The sequence below is a fragment of the Felis catus genome, chromosome B3 (assembly GCF_018350175.1).
Source record: "Felis catus isolate Fca126 chromosome B3, F.catus_Fca126_mat1.0, whole genome shotgun sequence".
NCBI lineage: Eukaryota > Metazoa > Chordata > Mammalia > Carnivora > Felidae > Felis > Felis catus.
The window spans coordinates 37556328-37576545 of record NC_058373.1 but is presented as its reverse complement, the minus strand read 5'-3'; the positions used below and the strand labels follow the sequence as shown (position 1 = coordinate 37576545).

At 41.3% G+C, this 20218-nt stretch overlaps 1 protein-coding gene across 7 annotated transcripts in view; it reads left to right on the top strand.

Annotated features, from left to right (window-relative positions):
* Nucleotides 1-20218, top strand: part of MAP2K5 (mitogen-activated protein kinase kinase 5) — a 277702-nt gene that overhangs the window by 222028 nt on the left and 35456 nt on the right. For 3 of the 7 annotated variants that reach the window (XM_045060701.1, XM_003987011.6, XM_003987010.6), the window contains 2 exons: nucleotides 15063-15124; nucleotides 18043-18088. The exons of 2 other annotated variants lie outside the window; for them this stretch is intronic. In XM_045060701.1, coding sequence (XP_044916636.1) covers nucleotides 15063-15124; nucleotides 18043-18088 — 108 coding nt within the window. The remainder of the gene's footprint in view (nucleotides 1-15062; nucleotides 15125-18042; nucleotides 18089-20218) is intronic. 2 more of the 7 variants (XM_019832177.3, XM_019832176.3) reach the window with 1 other exon arrangement.

The window sequence follows — 20218 nt, the reverse complement described above, 5'->3', positions numbered from 1 at the left end:
GTCCACATGCAAAAGCATGAATTTGGACCCCTACTGATATCATATACAAAAATTAATTCAAAAGAGGTGAAAGACCCAAATGTAAGCACTAAAACCATGAAACTCCTAAAAGGCAACATGGATGTGACACCCAAGAGCATAAGTGAGGGAAAAAACATGGTTCTTCATCAAAATGTATAATGTTTGTGTGTCAAAAGGTGGCATCGAAAGTGGAATCACTGCGATCACACCAGGGTTCCAGGCCAACCACGGGTCTTTTGTGCCTCAGGGCCAGAAGTGGGGGAGGTGATGGCTTTCCCTATGAGGTCTTGTGGCCGGGAAAGGGGGCTTGACAGGAAGGCCACAGTGGAGACGAGGGAAGGAAGATGGAATGAAAGTGGCCAGCTGAGTGATAGACAAAAACTGAAGGAAGTGGGTGGGGTGGGGGGTGTTGCTGTAGGGCCTGGCCTGGGGTCCTTGACAATGAATAAAGTAAAGCTTAGGATGGGAACAGACTCTCTTGGCATCACCGCCACCACCACCATCATCATCATCATAGCTAATAACCCATCATTACAAGCCTCCCTTTATAAGAAGTCTGTACCTTCATTGAGTCCTTATGACTCTAACCATAAATTTTAATGAAGACATACGAAAGCCTCCACTATTAGCTGCCTGATGGGCATATGCACATCATTACAGTGGCATTAAAAAGAGCCCTTATGAATGGGGACAGTCGTCCACCTCACCAGACACCTGAACTCACAAGAACTCTTCACATGGACGCAGCTCCTCTGACATTTTCTAGAAATGCCAGCAAACATGTCCCATGCTGGAAGAAAGCAGTGTTTGATGGCGGTGCCCGCCTGGCAGAAGAGGGTGGAGGTTAATCACGCGGCTAGACGCTTCGACATGAACCAGGAGAACCAAGAGGCAGCTAACATCTCTGTTCTAGCAGAGGGTGACGTGTGAAGACGGGGATGAGAAGATTGAGGACCGGGAAAGGGGGAGGAAAAGAGGGAAGAGTCTACGTTGAAAGCACATTATTAAAAAGCTTCTAAGGGGGCGCCTGGGTGGCGCAGTCGGTTAAGCGTCCGACTTCAGCCAGGTCACGATCTTGCGGTCTGTGAGTTCGAGCCCCGCGTCAGGCTCTGGGCTGATGGCTCGGAGCCTGGAGCCTGTTTCCGATTCTGTGTCTCCCGCGCTCTCTCTCCCCCTCCCCCGTTCATGCTCTGTCTCTCTCTGTCCCAAAAATAAATAAACGTTGAAAAAAAAATTAAAAAAAAAAAGCTTCTAAGTTTTTCTCTCTGCCTTGTTTCTCCTACTGCTCGACCTCCACAGTGTATCTGTATTTTTAAAAATACAGGTCTCAACCTCTCAAACCTTCCGGGGATCACCCTATCCATTAGATAGTATCTCAACTTCTTAGCAAGGCATTTGAGTCTCTCACCCGTATTTATTTCAGCCTCACTTTAGGTCAGTCAGTGGTCTTCAGACTTGCTGCACACTTTCACACCTGTGCTGGTGCCCCTCCCCCTGCTTGGAATGACCTCTTCAGCCTCTTCACCTTGCCCATGCCTAAGCATCCTCCAAAGCCCAGCTCACATGTCGTCTCCTCTTTGAAGCTGTCCCTGTTACCTTCCTACCTCTTCATCCTGCCACACTCCTGCCCAATGCTAGGTGGAATTCAGCATAGCATTGGTTACAAAAGCTTTGTTACAGTTTTTATCATACGGAATCAAATTTAGTTCATGAGTTTGTCTTCTACTAGATCATGAAGTCATCCAGCCCAGGAATTTATCCCAACACCTGGTAGAGAGAATGGCCCAAGCAGGAGCTCAGTAAATGCTCCTTGGAGTAAATTATATATATATATATATATATATATATATATATATATATATATATATATACATACTTTTTTTTTTTCTGGCAGAGTTTTCCTACACAAAACTACTGAGGTCCATCCTATCCAGCAGAGAAGGGCCTCTGATCTATAACACAGCAGCTAAGTACAGAGGCCATCATAGAGAAACTCATTTCTTATTTTTTTCTTTGAAAATCTTTTTATTGAAATAATAAATTACTTAACAAAATTCACCCTTTTAAAGTATACAACTCAGTCCCAGAACATTTCCGTCACTCCACAAAGAAACCTAGTACCTGTTAGCAGTCACTCATAATTCCTCCGTCCCCTCCAATCTGTGGCAACCACTAATTAATCTATTTTCTGTCCCTGTGGATTTCCCTATTGTGGACATTTCATGTAAATTGGGCCGTATAATATCTGGTTTTTGTATGTTTGGTTTCTTTCATTTAACATGATGTTTTCAAGGTGCTTCCATGCTGTGGCATTTATCAGTAATTCATTCCTATTTATGGCTGAATAATATCCCGTTGTATGGGTATACCACATACCGTTTATTTATCAATTGAACATTTGGGCTGTTTCTGCTGTTTGGCTATCATGAATAACGATGTTATGAACATCTGTGTGCAAGTTTTTATGTGGACATATGTTTTCAACTCTCTTAGATATATACCTAGAAGTGGAATTGCTGGATCATATGAAAATTCTATTTAAATTTTTGGTGAACTTCCAAACTATATTTCACAACAGCTGCCCTATGTTATATTCCCACCAGCAATTTATGACGGCTCAAATTTCCCTACATTCTTGCCAGCACTTGCTGTTTTCTGTTTTTTGTTTTTGCTTTTGTTTTTGTTTTTAATTATAGTCTTCCTGGTAGATGTGAAGTAGCCTCTCTTATGGTTCTGATTTGTGTTTCCCTTGTAATTGATGATGCTGGGAATATTTTCATATGTTTATTGGCCATTTGAATAACTTCTTTGGAGAAAGGTCATTTCAATTCCATTGTCCGTTTTTAAATTGGGTTATTTGTCTTATTATTGAGTTGTAACCGTTCTTTATATATTCTAGATATGAGAGTCTAAATGTTTTCTCCCATTTTGTGGATTTTCTTTTCACTTTCTTGGTGTTCTGTGACACACGGAAGTTTTAAATTTATTTTTTTGGAACTTGAAACCATTCTGGTTTGATCAGAAGGTGGGCAGGCTTAAATCTCCACCCTATCTGTACCCACCCTTGGCACCCACATAAAAGTTCTTGGAGTTCCATTAATTATAGTATGAAAACCATTGATTGTATCCCGAACAGTCATTCCGTAAACCTGTATTAATACCAGAGCTAGGTATTGGGGTTAGGGATGCAGTTGCTACCATTAAAATTTTTCTACTCTAGTCAGGGAAGCAGACCACTAACAGTCATATCTAAATAGATCGCTTTAAAGTGCCGGTAGTGTAAGTCATGGGAGACTTGATGGCCTGAGCTCTCAGGAGCACACTGGCTCTTTTTTTAACCACACATAAATGGGTATTTACGACAAGGTTTTTAATGATGTTTGCAGCTATAGAACTTCTATGCTAAAAAGTGTGGACAAGGTGCTGGGAAACACAGACAAGAGGGCTGATGATAGAGAGGATGATAACGTACCAGAGGTCTCTACAGAGAATGGGACCCCAAAGAGCAAGGGGGAGTTAGGCTCAGAGATACCTGAAGCCCCCACCAGGAGTTCATCATGGCTGCAGTGCTTGGCAGAGTTTTAACAGATGAGACAAGGGCCACATTTCAAAGGATCTTTACACTGTGCCTAAAGGCATTTTCGGGGGTGGCGCATACCAAAAGCTTTAAACTGGATTAGTGGAACCAAATTTGTGTTTCAGAAAAATCACCGACAGGGTTGTGGAAGGTGGTTTGGGAAAGGCCCTTAGGAAGCTGTAGTTCTGATCAGAGATTATGAGGTCTTTCATTAGCCTTAGCATGTTTGAAGAGCATTTAGGAGATAGAATAAACAGACTTTGGCAAGTAATTGGATGTAGGGGAGAGTGGAGAGGTGGGGTCAGGGATGAAGCATGCAGCTTGGGCAGCTAGTCCCTCACACGCATGAGTCCCACAGAGAGAAAGACATGTTCACGGGAAGAAGACGATTAGCATTCTGTTCATAAGATGGCACCATGTGCCTCATTCAAGATGCTATTAATTCCTGTTCTAGACCCAATTATAAGTAGTTTTATCAACTAGACTCTAAGTACCTAGGCTTTTCATTTCTAGCTTTATTCTGCTGCACCTAAAGTACAGGGGTCACTTATGAATATTTGTTGAATGAAATATATACATAATTATAAGAACTTACTACCTGTCTTTTCAAGACTTCAGAAGAACTAGTCCAAAAACTAAGAGAGTATATGATGAGAAGGCACTTAACTAATATATGTGGTCCTTTATCAAAATTCTAAAGTCTAGCCTTAACCTCTATGGTTTACAGAATGTTTCCCCAGGGAAACATGTTGCTTTCCCATAACACTCCATTTTACAGATGAGGAAACTGAGTGACAGTCAAAGGATATGGCTCTTTCCACTTACTACACTATAACTGACCTTGCCAGAAGGAAAAAGTGGCAGCTGAACATTCTGACATCACAAAGAGAGATTATTTTAAAAGCTATAGAAAAAACAACTTAGAAACATTGCAGACATGCCCCAAGGGCATAGATCTATTGCAACACAGTTCGGTTTCGCTGTCTATAAGAATGACTCCAGGTCTTTAAGAAAGAATTGAATTCTATTCTGCATATCTGTTTAAATCGGCAGGAAGGAGCTTGACTCCTTTTAGAAAGATTTATATATACCAAAGGTTTAACTCCTAAACCCTCCGGTTGTCTTAAAAAGATTCATTCATGGAGAATCACTCATTCCCTGACAGGTTACTGAGGGCTGGTTAACTGAGGAGCTGCTGGGCTATGAACACAGCAGGTGCTCTCTGGGGGCAGAGGGTTGGGGTGAAAATGGTTGCCTGAGAAAATCTCCCTGGAATTCAAAAAGTGGTATTAACCAACCCCAGAGGAAATAATATGCATTCACTTTTTTGCCTAGGGGACTTTGCCAGCATTCTGGCTTCTGAAGTTAGTAAAAAGTAAAAGGAATCCTCATCCCCTCAGCTCCCAGCCTCCAAAGGCTGGCCTGTTCCTTTTACAATATGTAGCTGCATGTGGTTTACAGTGAGACAAGAATTGCTGGCCTGAGCTTTCTGACGTCCTATGCAGGCCCTGAGCTTCTTCCCACATAGCTAACACTCTGACCACTCCAGTAAATGGGTGTTGATATGCAATTCCGTGATGTTTATAACCTGTATGAATTAGTGACTGAGGCATTAGAAACTTGGTAAGTTAATACAAGGGGATACACAATAGTCTTGTCCTCCAGCGATATTGCTAACTAGACCTGTATCCCATAGAGTTGGGAATATATAATTGGGGCCCTGAAAACTGACACTCCTCTTTTATGTAAGGCAGCCTTTAGAAATCTAATACCTCCTTTGAAAAGTCCAGTATGCTTAAATTAATGCAGTTTGGCTGGTTTGAAGATTGAAAATAGGTTAGCATTAAGGCCATGATTCCTTTAGTAATTACTTTTTCTATTGGTAATAACTGTTTCTTTAGAAATGACATTAACATTCTACCAAAACACAGCAGTAATCCAAAAGTTAATGTTCTGTTCATTTATAATTATATTTAATTCATATTTATGAGTTGTCGGGAGGGAGGAGAAAGAAGTGAGTTTAAAAAATGTAACAGAAGAAACAAGTTAAAAGCAAAATTTTTCCTTGATAGTCTGAAGGATGTACAAAGTCACCTAAATGGAAAAAAATAATTTCCAAAGACACAGTTATACAAATTCAGATTTTATTAGCTACTGCTGAAAAAAATCTGCTATTTTTTTTATTATTTCCTAGTGGCACTGAGTGAATTCAGTGGATAGACTTTCACCATTTCTTCTTTTTCACTAACTGAAATATTAGCATAAACGTCCCTATGATTTAGATTTTAGTAAGTCAATTAGATTTGGGTTTTGTTTGTTTGTTTTTAACCAGGAAAAATTCTGCATCTTTAGGCAGTCATTGAACAAGTAGCCTTGTGTTGTTTTCTTTGAATTGTCCATGAAGCCTGATGTATTATTAATGAATTAATTTCTTGGTGGTGGAGGCGTATGAATAGCGTTCTGTGAATGGGCAGTTGCCTGGTGGGGCCAGTTTTGGCTGCTGTCATTTAACATGTGTTGCTCTATTGTGAAGTCTTATCCAGCCGTAGGACAATGCTCATTTAATCCACCATGATGGGACCTACACACCCTGAGCCCAAGTTGGATGCCAGGGTCAGTTACCCAGCAGCTCAGGCTGGGGCACTGCTCCGCCTCACTGCCGAGTTGATGTAATCATTTTGCCTGCCGTTCATTTTCCCTAAACCAGGGAAAACGCGTATGTGAACAGTGCAAATGTTCTCAAAAGAGATTCCAAACCGATCGGCTGGGGTGTTGCCTCCATTCCAGAATGGAGGCAGCGTTCCAGGGAGTATAAGTTCCTTCCTTCCTCCTGGAAATGGAAGCGTCTGGGCCCCCAAGATCCCTGATGTTCTGAGGTCCAGAGTAGCAGATGGCATTATGATTTTCCAAATCCTGATGAACATTCTAACTGAACTTGTTCATTTCACAGTATGTAGTTCTATTTTTTTTTCACTTCCTCCCCCTTCTTCCCTCCCTGTCTCCCTCTCTCCCTGTCTTTGTTCCTCTCATATTGACTAATTTTAAACCGACGTGCTATCTTCTTTACCAAGCTTTAAATTCCCTTCTCCCCGAGTTTATTGTTTGGAACCAGGTACAGCACAATTTCGCATATAGTTTTCGGCCTTTGAGTCACAGCTCACACAGACTTTGAATTTGTTTATCAAAATGTGTGAGCAGCTACCACCAGCACTCCTCCTCCATGGAGCCCCTGGAAGTTCGGCTTCCCCCTTATCCGTAGCTTGCAGCACAGGTGGCAAATGGCGGTGATTATTCTAACAGTCGAGTGAACATCAGGAGGACATACAGTGTGACGATGTGGTCTTTGGATTTCAGTGAGTTCTCGGAGTCTGACTTGATGGTGTTATGGCTTGTTGATTTTTCAGGACACGGACCTGCCAGGTTCTTGCCCTTGAACGGTGTGTGGATGTAGTTCAGGTGTCTCCGTGCCAACCCCTTACCTATGAAAAGAGGAATAATTCCTTTCATTTCGGAATCTGTTAAGCGTTATTATTCTCCCGTAGATTTTCCTCTTTTGCTTTTGTTTAATATAGTTGATGATCTACCTGTAATCTAAGATTTCTTTTAATCGGCACTTCTGTACATAGAACCTGGTGAAGTGTGTATATTAACATTATAATTTAAGTCCGGGATCAAACATGTGTAGCTGGACTTTTCCTGAGGAAAAAAAATTGACCTTACCAGCATATGAAATTCAAACACTATATAGGGACAAGGTAAAACCACAGGTAGGAATTGCTGAATAATTACCTTTAGACCAGCCTGAGCAGGAAGCTTCCCACGAGGGTGAGCTCATTTAATGGTTCCTAAAACTCAATCTTGTGGATGTCAATGGTCATGCTTGATTATTTGCAGTAGTGTTTTATGGAAAAGCAATAGAAATGCATTGGGAGGCTACAGACAGAGAGGACAGTAACGGGTTTTACTTTTGTAAATGAAATCCCTTTGGTATGAGACAAGCATGTTTTTTGCTGTTCTGCCTACGCCATGGAAAAGGGAGGTATATGTGGATGTTAGTGTGCAAGTATGTGTGTAAGTGCGTGGGTGTGCTATTCATACAGACACCTGTAAATATTACTGTGCACTATAGCCTATGACCAACAAGTGACCTAAAATAAAAAGAGAAAAAACAGTGTTTATTAGCTTTGGAGAGAAAGCAACTGTAAATATGGTTTAAAAGATTAATCCATTTTCCAGTTCTCTACTATTTTCAAGGAATTTTATAAAACATCAAGATCTCTGCCATAGGTTTAGAAAATCTCTAGGTAAATATAAATCTTTTACGTGACAAAAATTGTAGAGTAAATGATGGGTTACTTTTGATATTAATGACGACGTGTTTTCCTCTTCTCTTTTTACCTTGATAACTTCTGGAACATGTTTACGAGAAAAAAAAATAGGGAAAATCTTTATGATCTCAAAGTTCAGTTACCTACAGACAGATTCCTTTAGACCTATTCATTTCTATTTTGTGGTTTTTATAAGCCATCAGGTTGTGATGTTTCCTTGGCTAACAGCTGGGTCTCCCTTGCTTTAAGGGCTTATAGGTCAGGTGGACGTTTCAGTAGCAGAAATTCAGGCCTTTTGCCCCTGGTGCCAGGTCCTTCTGAGACAAGTTAAATGAGCTGCTACTGTCAGCCCAGACCCAGTGGACAGAACTTCACACCAAAATGCCCACACGTGTAATTTGTCACATCTGGCAACCCAGAGCATGGGGTGACCCGGTGTGGAAATTGAGTCATCTTTCACTTTCTCTGCTCAAGGCTTGATGTGGAGTGGGGAGTAAAAGGAGGGCTTTCTGGTCTCCAGCTGAGGAGGGTCACAGACACTCTTTTCTGATGATGTCCATCTGCAAGCCTTCCTAAATTCAAAGCCCCATTCGCAGCCGCTGTCCCTCGTAACACCCCAAAGATTAGGTTGGTTGTGCCTGCATTGTGAAATCAAAAATACACATAATGGCAAAATACCGATTGTTTCCTCACAGAGTGGCCATGTTTTTAAGTAAACTGAGTGCTGTTTATAAGCATTGACTGACTTTGTAAACTCCAGTGTGTAATTACGGTTCACTCATATCTTAAACTGGGCTGCCTCATTCTCTGACTGACCAGGAGCACCTATCCATCTATTTCCCACCTTTCTCTCTCTGACAAGATGTGACTGTCTTCTCCCCGCCTATCCCCACCCCTGCCACAGTCTGTTGTAGCAGCAACTTACAGATGCAAACACTGAGGACCTTCAAAATACTAAAACTGAGCTAATTTCCCAAAATCTACCATTGGGTTATACTTTGGGCACATAGATTTTTTGGTTTGTAGATAAGCTTCTGTGGAGATCTTTAAAGGTGAGGGTGCTTTTTTTGTGTCTTTTTTTTTTCTCTTGTTTTCAAACAAACCAGGTTTCCTCTTCAGTCCAGAAGAGATTTATCCTATGGATCCTGCAGGTGTCTCGTGAAAATGCTATTTTAAGGCAGTAAACAGCGGAGTCTCAAAAACCAATTTGGGGTCTAACAAGGCAAAATTCTGTTCTGCCTGACGTGAAGCCACTGGAATTACAAACAGCCTTTGACCCCAACACTGTGGACAAAAGTGGAGCAGTCTAAGAGAGCCATGGCAATTAGTGTGAGTCCCAGTGTGTAGGAACAGAAATCTTTGGGCCAAGCCAAAGGAACATCAGGCTTCAATAAGAAAATTTATTTTTTAAGTATTAGTGCATAACTCACTACTGATCAGACTCCACATGCTGTTAACTACCTACTGGCTTGATGACTTGAGGTCTAGAAATGGGCTCTTAAAAATGTTGGAAGGCTTGCCATATTCTGTTTAACTTGCCAGGTTAATCTAACCACATCCCAACTGATCATAGAATTCACCAGTTGGCCAACACCTTGATATTTTGAGAAGTTGCCCTTCCGTCTTCCTTCTCTTACTGCCAGTAAGTATAAAATCTTGGTTTGAAGGAATGTCTGTTTTGCACAAAGAGAAGGGAACAGGACACAGATTAAAACAAATGCCAAGCCCTTACTTGGCCATTTCCTCCATCCTGCAGGGCTGTTCATTAGGGGTGCACACCTTATCCCCCTGAATAATATACCAGTTCTTTAAGGTTATGGATTAAATATCAGACATCCTACAATGCCAGGCTCAGAGCCTTTCACATGGTAGGTGGTCAAGAAAACTATTGACTGAATGAACCAATAAATAAGTAATGAATGACTATCATTTTTTTTTTCAGAGAGAGAGTGCGTGCATGTCAAGTGGGGGAGGGGCAGAGGGAGAAAGAGAGAGAGAGAGACTGGGTGAATCTTTTTTAAATAATTTTTTTTTAACATTTATTTATTTTTGAGACAGACAGAGACAGAGCATGAATGGGGGTGGGGCAGAGAGAGAGGGAGACACAGAATCGGAAGCAGGCTCCAGGCTCTGAGCCATCAGCCCAGAGCCCGACGCGGGGCTCGAACTCACGGACCGCGAGATCGTGACCTGAGCTGAAGTTGGACGCTTAACCGACTGAGCCACCCAGGCGCCCTGAGACTGGGTGAATCTTAAGCACACTCCACATTCAGCAGAGTCCAACATGGGGCTCGATCGCAGGACCATGAGATCATGACCTGAGCCGAAATCAAGAGTCAGACAGACACTTAACCAACTAAGCCACCCAGGCGCCTCAGACTATCGTTTTTATACAGTATTTCATGTCTGTGCCTTATCAGTGTCTGAATTAACTACCATATCCTTGTCAGGTTTCATTGTCATATTAATTATGAGTTAAAGGGAAAAATTAAATCCTCAGGTTATTTTTTTAAGCCAAGTTCCCTTAACTGCTTTCCATTTGAGTAGTTAGGCCAGCCTTTCCCCTTACATAAAGCTAAGCTCTGCCAAGAATCCGGACCTCATCAGAGTTTTTAAAAATAGGTCCCTACCTTTTTCTTTCTAAACTTTCTGTTTCAACATCATTTTAGATTCATATGCAGCTGTAAGAAATAACATGGAGAGGGCCTGTTCACCCTTCACCCGGTTTCCCCCAGTGGTAGCAGCTCATAAACACAGTACAATGCCACAACCGGGATATTGACATGGATAGAATCCACTCAGTTTATTCAGATTCTACCAGTTTTCTACGTACTCAAGCGTATGTGTGTGCACACATGTCGTCATGGATCTTTTCAAAGCCAAGAAACATCATAGTTAAAAAAAATATATAAAAACTCTACATTCAAAATGATGATCTCTCTTTTAAGTAAGTGATTCCAAAAGCCTCATCTGTGTTTTCTGTGTGTCGAGTACCCAACCTATCTGCCCGCTCTCAAGTCATAAAGCGTGCTTATTGACATACTTAGTCTGCAAGTGAACTAGCAGCAGCAGTGACTGGAATGAGACCTCCTTCTCCCTCCCCCCTCCCCCACTCTTTGACTGTGCAGGTACACACACACACACACACACACACACACACACACACCAACTCAGATTTTCTGCTGCTTGCCTTTTTTTATGCCTGAGTACCTTGCTGACAAGTGCTAATAACAAAATACCCAGAGAGAGTCCAGTTGAAGTTAGCATACATTAAACATTCTGAACTTGTCCTTTTGCTCATAGATTGTGCATAATTAATAATTAAACAGTTTCAGTTGTAATGGGTTGACCTTCCTGAACTGTTCATTATTCACAAGGCAAAGGCATCACTCAAACTTTTTTCCCGTTGTCCTTCGCTGTTCTCTAGCCTGCCACGTGCTCGAGTTCCAGTTGTTTAGCAAAGGGGGCTGACCAGGTAGTTACAGAAACCTCTGAGACTTGGAGACTGTCCTCCTTGATGACCAGAATTGCTTACTGAAATGGTTTATGGCAGCTGTTTTTATATAACAGTTGCCGGCTCGATAACAAGATTCAGCCTGTGTCCCTTTAGCAGGACTCTAAAGTTGATTTGGGACTAGAATCTCAGGTTAAGGCTTCTGGTTAAGGTTGTGTCCACTGCTTCATTCCATACCTCTGCACTAAGAAGTTCAACAGAAGAGCTAACCCCCCAAAAAAGCCCTTAAGGTGAAGTATGGCACCCAGGGTCTTAAAAAAGAGTGACTTTTATTAACAATTTAGAGTCCGTTTCAGCCAGTCCTGAGAGTTATTAGTGTAACTGCTTCTCCAATTCGCGCTTATATTTTCGAAATGTATTTGTTCATCTTCCCTAAACCCATATTTGGCAGAGGACATTTTTGATAAGTAGCAGCAAGTACTTCACTAGATCCTGAACCCCCTGGCATGGTTCTCAGTCTCCCTCTAACCTGGCGGTGACTGGATGCTCTCCCACCCTGGGAGCTGCAGGGAAACTGGGACAGCTCCACTCTGAGCTGAGCCTCCCTCCCTCCTTCGCACACATTTGAATTAGATAATGAAATAGGCAGGTTCTTAGAGGTGTTTTACATGCTGATCTAAAGAAACTTCTGATTTTACTTGCTTAAATATGAGAAAAGTATACTTGAAAATCCTCCAGTGTGGTAAACACTATCATTTGCTTTCCTTCGGAGTGTTAACAGCCTGTGTGCTTTTGTGGAGTGGTGGGGCTCTCAGAGGACTCCTTTGCTCCCCCTCCACCCCCATGTTGGTCGTGGCATTCTGACTGCCCCGCCCCCGCCTGCCATTCAGTCTTCTGTATCTCAGAAAATTCTCCTTTGAGGTATGCAAGAGACATGGATTTTCAAAAGGAAAAGAAATACCTGGCATTATGCATGTGAGATTAGAATTCCTACCCCCCCCCCACCAACCGCCCCCCTGCATCTCTGATGACTGATTCTTTCCAGGCACCCCTGAGAGGAGAATCCACTCTCTCTGGTTCTGTAAAGTCGACTTGGGCTGGCATTTTCACAAGTGAAATAAATTATTCATGGGTACCACCCAGTGTTCCTTAGTTTTATGTTATGAGGAACTTAACAGGCTACAATATCAGGTCTTAAATAAAATTAACTACCCATGCAAAGATGTCACATTTCCTCGTCTTGTTTCTCATCCATGTTAAAATGACATCTTCATCAAGTTGCCTAGTCTATAATTCATTAATTTACTCTTGATATCATACTTTGAAATGAGGTCCACAATGACATCATTTTATACCAGGATCTTCGTAGAAAACCGGCCCAGAATTTTAACCATCTTGGTAAATATTCAGCCACATTAAGGCAGTAGGCTTTTCTCTTCCTAAACATTGCATTTTAAATCAGCTACTACTCAGACACTTCCAGTATCACAGCCTTCAAAAGAATCTCCGAAATGATGACTGAGGGGACTAACTGCCTGATCAGAGCCCATAGTTTTTGTACCTCAGACTTTGAACCATTTTTTTACTAATAGTTTTTGAGACAGTGAAATGTCATTTCTTGAACTGGGCCTCGTAGGGTCTTGCAGGCATGGTGATATATATGGCTTTCCTAAAACAGGCCAGGCTGAAATTGATATCATGTTTTATTTTTGCTCTTCAAACCGATGGGACTTCTGTGACCATTTTATAGTACCTTTATCGAAGACTTGTCATGTTATTGCGTGCCTTGTTTCTTTTGAGCGGACTGTTTCATCAGCCCCCCGTTTTTCATGTCGTCTCTGTGTAATGCCTGCATGTAATCCTTTGAACTTGGCAAGATTTTATTTCACTCCCGTTTTCCTTTGTTTTCCTTTCTTCTTGGAAACCTTTCTCTACTGATGAGAATTTTAAGTTTATGATCACTAACCTTCCCCTGCTCTGGATGAACAGAGTAAATTCAAAGAGAACAGATATGCAAAATCTAAGAATCATTTTGTTCACATTCCTTTTCTTTTAACCTCTTTGGGTTTTTGGAGTTTGTTGTTTTTTGGTTTTTGGTTTTTTTGTTTTTTGTTTTTGTTTTTGTTTTTGTTTTTGTTTTTGTTTTGGCTGCTCTGACCCCCTCAGTTCCTTTTGATTTAATTGTATTTTCCAGCAGTTTCCAATTGTTTGAATTGGAAACAAAGCCTTAATAAGAGTTCTAGTTAATTTTCTGTCTTGTAATTACCGATCTCATTTTTCTGATAATTGGCCACAGCAATTATATGTATATTTACTAATCACATAGGAGGCTGTGCAATTGTATCTATCTGCCACCATTGATAATGACACGCATATTGCAGAGGTGCTTTTATCATCTTCTTTTTTCCACTACATCAAAGCTATTTCCTCTCGTTCTCAATAATGAATACATGCATGCATTTGACACAGTTGTGTGCTAGAGAAATTGTTTGGCTCCCACCAAATGCTGCATGCTCTGAGTTTCTTGCCTGCAGCGCTGGAAGGTTGTATGTAATGATATATTGCTCATCCAAATGGCCAAAGCACTCCAAAGCACAGTGAGATTAAAATAAGTCATTCCTTTGTTAATTTAAATAGGTGCATGTATCATACTTTGCAGGGCACTTTGTGTAGGGATGTCAGAGAGGAAAAAAGCCGCCGAAAGGTATTTTTAATAGCAAATGAGAATAGATGGGAATGGAGTCATTTGCAGCTGCCTACTTTATGTGGCTCTCTTGTTCCAACTGTAGGTCTAATGAGATGACTGTTAAAGTACTCTGCAGTGTAATTTCATTACATCCTGAGCCGTTACACTATAAACACAGTGGCGCTCTCTGTCATTCTTGGAAAAACTCCTAAATTCTTAAAGCCTTCCTTTGCAAATGGTAATGGGGTCTGCTCCCTGTGTTACCCGGTGGATGTCATTTGTTGCTGTGTTGTTTCCTGCTCATTTGAGTGACTCCCACCTCCACCCCAGTTCTGTTTGGTGGTCAAGGTGGGAGGTTTTCATTGTGTCCTTAATTCACTGGTTTTCTCCTATGACGAGTTTGCCTGGACTGGCAAATAGGCTAAAATTCCTTTTCAAGAAAAGCTTCTCCCATAAAAGCCTTTCTATTCAAGTAAAAAACAGAAACAAAAACAAAAGCAAACCGACCCACATGATTCGGCAGGCAGTTAAGATCGGTTGAATATACAAATAAATGTAAATAAAAGGGAAAGTGTAAATAAATAGCAAATCCAGTAAAAGAAACAGAGGTCAGCACAAGAATAATTTCACAGCTCTTTGTTAATTACAAGACCATTTGTGTGTTACTTAAATAATCATTAATTTCTCATTTACACTTTCGTACCTTCTTTCCTACCCTGTGGCTATCATTGTCCTTTTTTCACCTCCCCTCCCTCTTTGCTCTCATGTTTCTCACTATTGTAAAATGTGTGTGGCTTTAAATTTGGCGTTTTTACATAAACATGTGGGAGAGGGTGTCGACAGTCTTTTTAATTGGACAAGGCCTTATTTTCCTTTCCACATGTTGGTGAATCCCTGTTATATATTCTGCTGTTCCTTGGGGGGAGGTGGGGGTGGATATAAAGGAAGAAGAGGAATTGTTGTGACTTTTGGTGACTTGTTTCTCCTCCATCCCAGGATTCGCCCGTCCTTCCGGTTGGAGAGTTCTCCGAGCCATTTGTACATTTCATCACTCAGTGGTGAGCCCGTTTGCAAACATGCCATGCCCTCAATGTAAATGATACATGCCATTAACTCTGCGGCTCCGTGAGACCTTATGGCTCTCCCTGCTTCCTTTTGGAGACGGGAGGGACTTCGGGGCCTTGGGCAGATGGGGCAGCAAAGCTGAAGAAATTGTTTAAATTATGTAAACGTTATTTACACAAAGGGTCGTAAATGTACTTTAGAGGCTTTTTCCTGTCTTAATAAACTGCTGAGAATCAGGCTACTTCTTGGAGCACAGATACTGTTGCTACCCAATTTTTTTTTTTTTTTAAGAAACACACAATTTTATAGCCCCTATTGAACAGACATATGAAGCTTATTTTTATTAATGTAACCTCAAGTTACCCATAAAACTGTCTGTCACTTAGTGGAAGCAGCATAGTTTATTAATTCATCGGATTGTCAGTAAATAACTTTTATCCTTGGATATATTTTAGACAGAGTACTGGTGTCCCATTTCAGTGAATTTTGATGTTTGAAAGACTATGAAAACATGGTTCCATTAGGCCCACTTGAACAGTTGGAGACCTGGGAGGAACCGCAGGATTTTGGTCAAAGGGGCCCTCAGAGCCTCTGGGCAGCCCCTCGACATTTGACACTTGAGGAAGGGTTCCTTTTGCACCCTCTGCCTTTTTCCCCTCAGTGGAACGAGGTCTCCTCTACCTGCCTCTTCCCCAGTCAGTGGCCCAGGCCCCGTCGCTCCACTGCCCTCCTTCTGCCTTCTCCCTCACCTCTGCATGGAGAGAGACAGAGAAAGAGAGAGAAGGAAACTGGGAGCATAGCAGTGACCACCCCAAAGCAGGAGACAGAACGACCTAGAAACTGTTCTGGACATTCTGGAACTTTCTCATAACTGCCTCTACATTTCTTCCTCTCATTCACTGAATTCCATTCCATCACCCCTTCAGAGTCCTGTTCAGTGGTGGAAAATGAACCTTTCATTCATGCAGTGCCACGAAATGGTGCAGTCAGGAGTCCTTGCTAAACTGAAATGGTTGTACACTGTCCCCTTCCCCTCCCCACCCCCATGATCCATCTGATGATTACACTAAAGTGAAACCAAGAAATATTCCTTAATATAAATGTCAAGCTTTATCACCTTTTTGACTAAGTGTAATATGTTACCTCTTAATAAAAATGTCTCATACAGTTTATATTCCATAGACAAATATGTGAGGAAGAGAGTCCCCCCCCCGACTTTAAAAATTTTATTAACACTGTTTCTATTTATTTAAAATACTAATATAATATTCTGTAGCTTTTAAAAACTTTTTACCCTGCAGTCATTTTATTTCCAAAGCATGCCATGTTGGAAAAAGCACATATATTGGATGAACACTGGACTCCTGGGCTCATTGATAATATAGAGCCATTATCCAGAAATGTGGATTAATCTCTCTTAATTTCCTTTACATGGAATTCCTAGAAACACTCAGAAGCACATCATGGGAAGGCCCCATTTTGAAATGCAGAAATTGACACATAAACCGTGCCATTCCTAAACTGCCCGGGGTGCTGGTTTGGGCATCACCTGCCCCGGAGATGTGGGGTTTGTGATCAGACGGCTGTGCATCTCGCTGTGTGGCCTGAGACCCACTTGGGGGTGTAGCTGGTTCTGGGCAGATGGGGAAAAGCAGATAAGACTTTACCTTCCTTCTGCCCAAAAAATTAATCAGCTGCTGTGTAGAAGTTTTATGGAGACAGGGGGAGGGATAACCTGTGTTGAAATTTCCACAGATGTCAAGCCGAAACAGAAATGATAGTGGGTAATAGCCTTGTTTTCCCAAGAGATACAGCTACTTTGGAATGTCAGATTAGGACTGTTACCAACTCCACCGGCGAGACAGCTTGAATTACTTGCTAATGGATGCAGTATTTGAGAGGTGCATATGGTTATTTATAGGGAAGGCAAATGTCCTCGATGTCATTAATGGTTCATAACTACGGTTCTTATTTACCAAATGATCGTTAAGTCTTTCTACTTAAAAAAAAAAAATAGTCAGCAAATGCAGGGATTATATGATGGGTTTTCTTCTAGCTTGTTAGAGGTCGCCTTATGTAAAGAGAAGCATCTGTGTGATTTTGAAGTAATAGAAGAAGCAGTCATCTTTTCATGACTTCGTGCCACAGACACTCTGAATTTAGTACAGACACGGCCACCAAATAGGTAGTTACCCATAGTCACGTCAGTGCCACGTATGAGTGCTTCATCATGTAGCTGTGTACATGATACAGCTACTGATTATACATACTACATGTGAGACAAGAAATATTTTGTATGAGGAATGGGATTCTTTAAGCAGCTTAAACAAACTTAACTTCCCCCACAGCTATTTAATGAATATCAACTTGCATTATGTAGCCACAATAAAAGAAAGTGGAGATAATGTAACAGCCCATTTGTAATTTTATAGCATTATCTAGATTCCTGACGTCTTTATATATTATTTGTCATTCAGAGAAATAATGAAAGGAATAAGATGTTTTTTCATTTGACCTGATAGTCATGTTTCTTTTCTTATTACTTTATCCCAGTTACCAAAAAAGAATTATATTGTTCCCTAGATTTAAGTTGGAAATACATTGAAAACTGAGCCAGGAAGAAATTTGCCAGGGTTTTTTTTTCACATTTTTAAATTCATTCTTCATCTGTATTGCAAGAATAACTCTCTTTCAAAAATCTTGGTGTTTCTGATTCATGAGAGTCTCCCAAAATCTGATAATTAAAGGCCAAAATAAAAGATAGGAATCTATGCTAATACTTTGGCCAGGAATTGAACTCGTAAATTTGAAAACATTCAGATTCCAGGTGATAGAGTCAACGGTGGGAAATACAGCACAAATTTGTAAGCGATACAGATAACAATGAGATTCCCCCCCCCCCCTTTTACAGCATGCGAAAACAACCAAAAGAAAGACCAGCACCTGAGGACCTGATGGTAAGTACATATTTTTAGTTACATTCGAATTCTCTACTTATATGGCTGTGCTTAATATTCTGTTAAAAGAACCAGAATGGAATTTAAAACATCCACAGGCTCTGGAGAGGCCACATTACTTACTCCATTTGGGTAGGTGTTTGTGAAGCTCATAGCCTCAGATAGTCATTTTCTACTTTTTAAAAACCTACCACTTTTTCGACCCATAAGGCTGAACTGTCTTCCTTCGCCTCACACTCAAGGATCACAAGTTAATCTGGGTTACTTCCTTGTCCTCATTTGCTGTTACAGCCTCTCAGAATCTAGAGGATTGGTAACAGAAAAGAGAGTCAGCATATTAAGTTTTTAGCGCAGTCCTACAGGAAATTCTCATCGTGGTGTGGAGTCCTCTTGGATTCACGTAGGATGAAATTAGATTGGCTGCAAAAGATCAAGTTAATGTGAATCTTTGGTCTTGACTCAGAAAGAGACAACTCTAAGGCTGCGGGTGCTGTGTTCTCAGCTCCAAGGCCGCTTTCTTTGATTGCAAATGACAGTTTTTAGTCGAGCAGGGAGAGGAACAGAGACGCTCCCTAGCAATTCCCAAATGGTCATTTATTTAGTGCAGATTGTTGATTTGACAGTGCACAAGCTGTTAGAATAACGCTAGCATCGAGCATTAGTAAGTAATAATTATAGTCTGCTCTTTCTTACGTTTTGCTTAAACCATTCCCTATCTTGACATTATTGCACTCAGCAAATGCCGGCCAGTGTTCTGTCACCACTTTAACAATAAGCATTTTGCAGATACCAGTTCAGAGGTTTTCATCCATTGTATGCCATCCTAATAAACACCCCAAGTGCCCAGACTTCTTCTATATAATACAGATTTCATCCTGGAATATACAATAACAGCATGTTTCCCTTTTGCATCATGAGTGCTTTCGAGGAAGGTAGTTTTCTCCTTCGTGTTACCCCTGAAGCAAATCTTCTATTTCAGGGTAGTTTCAAGTTAAAGTTCACCCCTAAAACCTCTGCAATTTATAACTGTGCAGGTTTCATGTCTAGAATAAACTGGTCTTTTGGTGGTAGCGTCTCTTTGATGGTCGGGAAATTCTTGCAGTTAGTCACATTTGAGAAAACTTGGAACAGGTTCTAGAGATGGAGACCCATTTACCTTGTACATTATTATGCTATGGCTGGATAGCTCAGCTATTAAAACAAAGGAATAGGGTTTCATAAAACAGATATCTGTTTGTAAATGCATGTTTCAGTGCTGCAATGAGCTGGCCACTTATAAATAAAACACTGCAGATCGTACGTACGCCCATAAATGCATATGGATGTATGTCTTGGTAAGGAATACAACTCCAGGGCGACAAGTCATAAAGACAAGGCTAAAGGCTGAGTGCTTTCAGTGCCTTAGAAGCAAGTGTATGTAAAGGTGTGTGTGCGTGCGTGCGTGTGTGTGTGTGTGTGTGTGTGTGTGTGTAGAGAGAGAGAGAGACAAGGAATACATATTCCGGTAGCTCTCTCTACAACTGTGCACGCTGGTGTGTGCTGTCCCTTGGTTTTAATTAATAAATGACAATAAATCCATAAAATACGGGGTGCCTGGGTGGCTCCATCAGTTAAACATCTGACTTCAGCTCGGTTCATGATCTTGCGTTCTGTGGGTTCAAGCCCCACAATGGGCTCTGTGCTGACAGCTCGGAGCCTGGAGCCTGCTTTGGATTCTGTGTCTCCCTCTCTCTCTGCCCCTACCCCGCTCGTGCTCGTTCTCTCTCTCTCAAAAATAAATAAGCATTAAAAAAAATAGACTTAGATTAGTTTAAAATATACATTAAATAAATAAAATCCATAAAATACAATGGAAAATGTAGTCAGAGGAAGCATCATCCTATACTTAATGTAACATTTTTAGGACTGTCCTCAGTTTGAATTAAGTGGACGTATTCCCTTAGGTGCCGCACCGGTGAGGCCCCCTGGCTTAGAAAGGGTTCAGTGAGGAGGCAGGAAACTTGCAATGTGTGTGTGGCTCCTGTGGTCAAGAGGGCTGGGCCCTGCTTGCCTCTGACCGGAATATTGAGCCAAATAGGGAATGGGAGAGAAAGTGGCTTGTTACCTGGCTTGAGGAATCACTAGAATAAA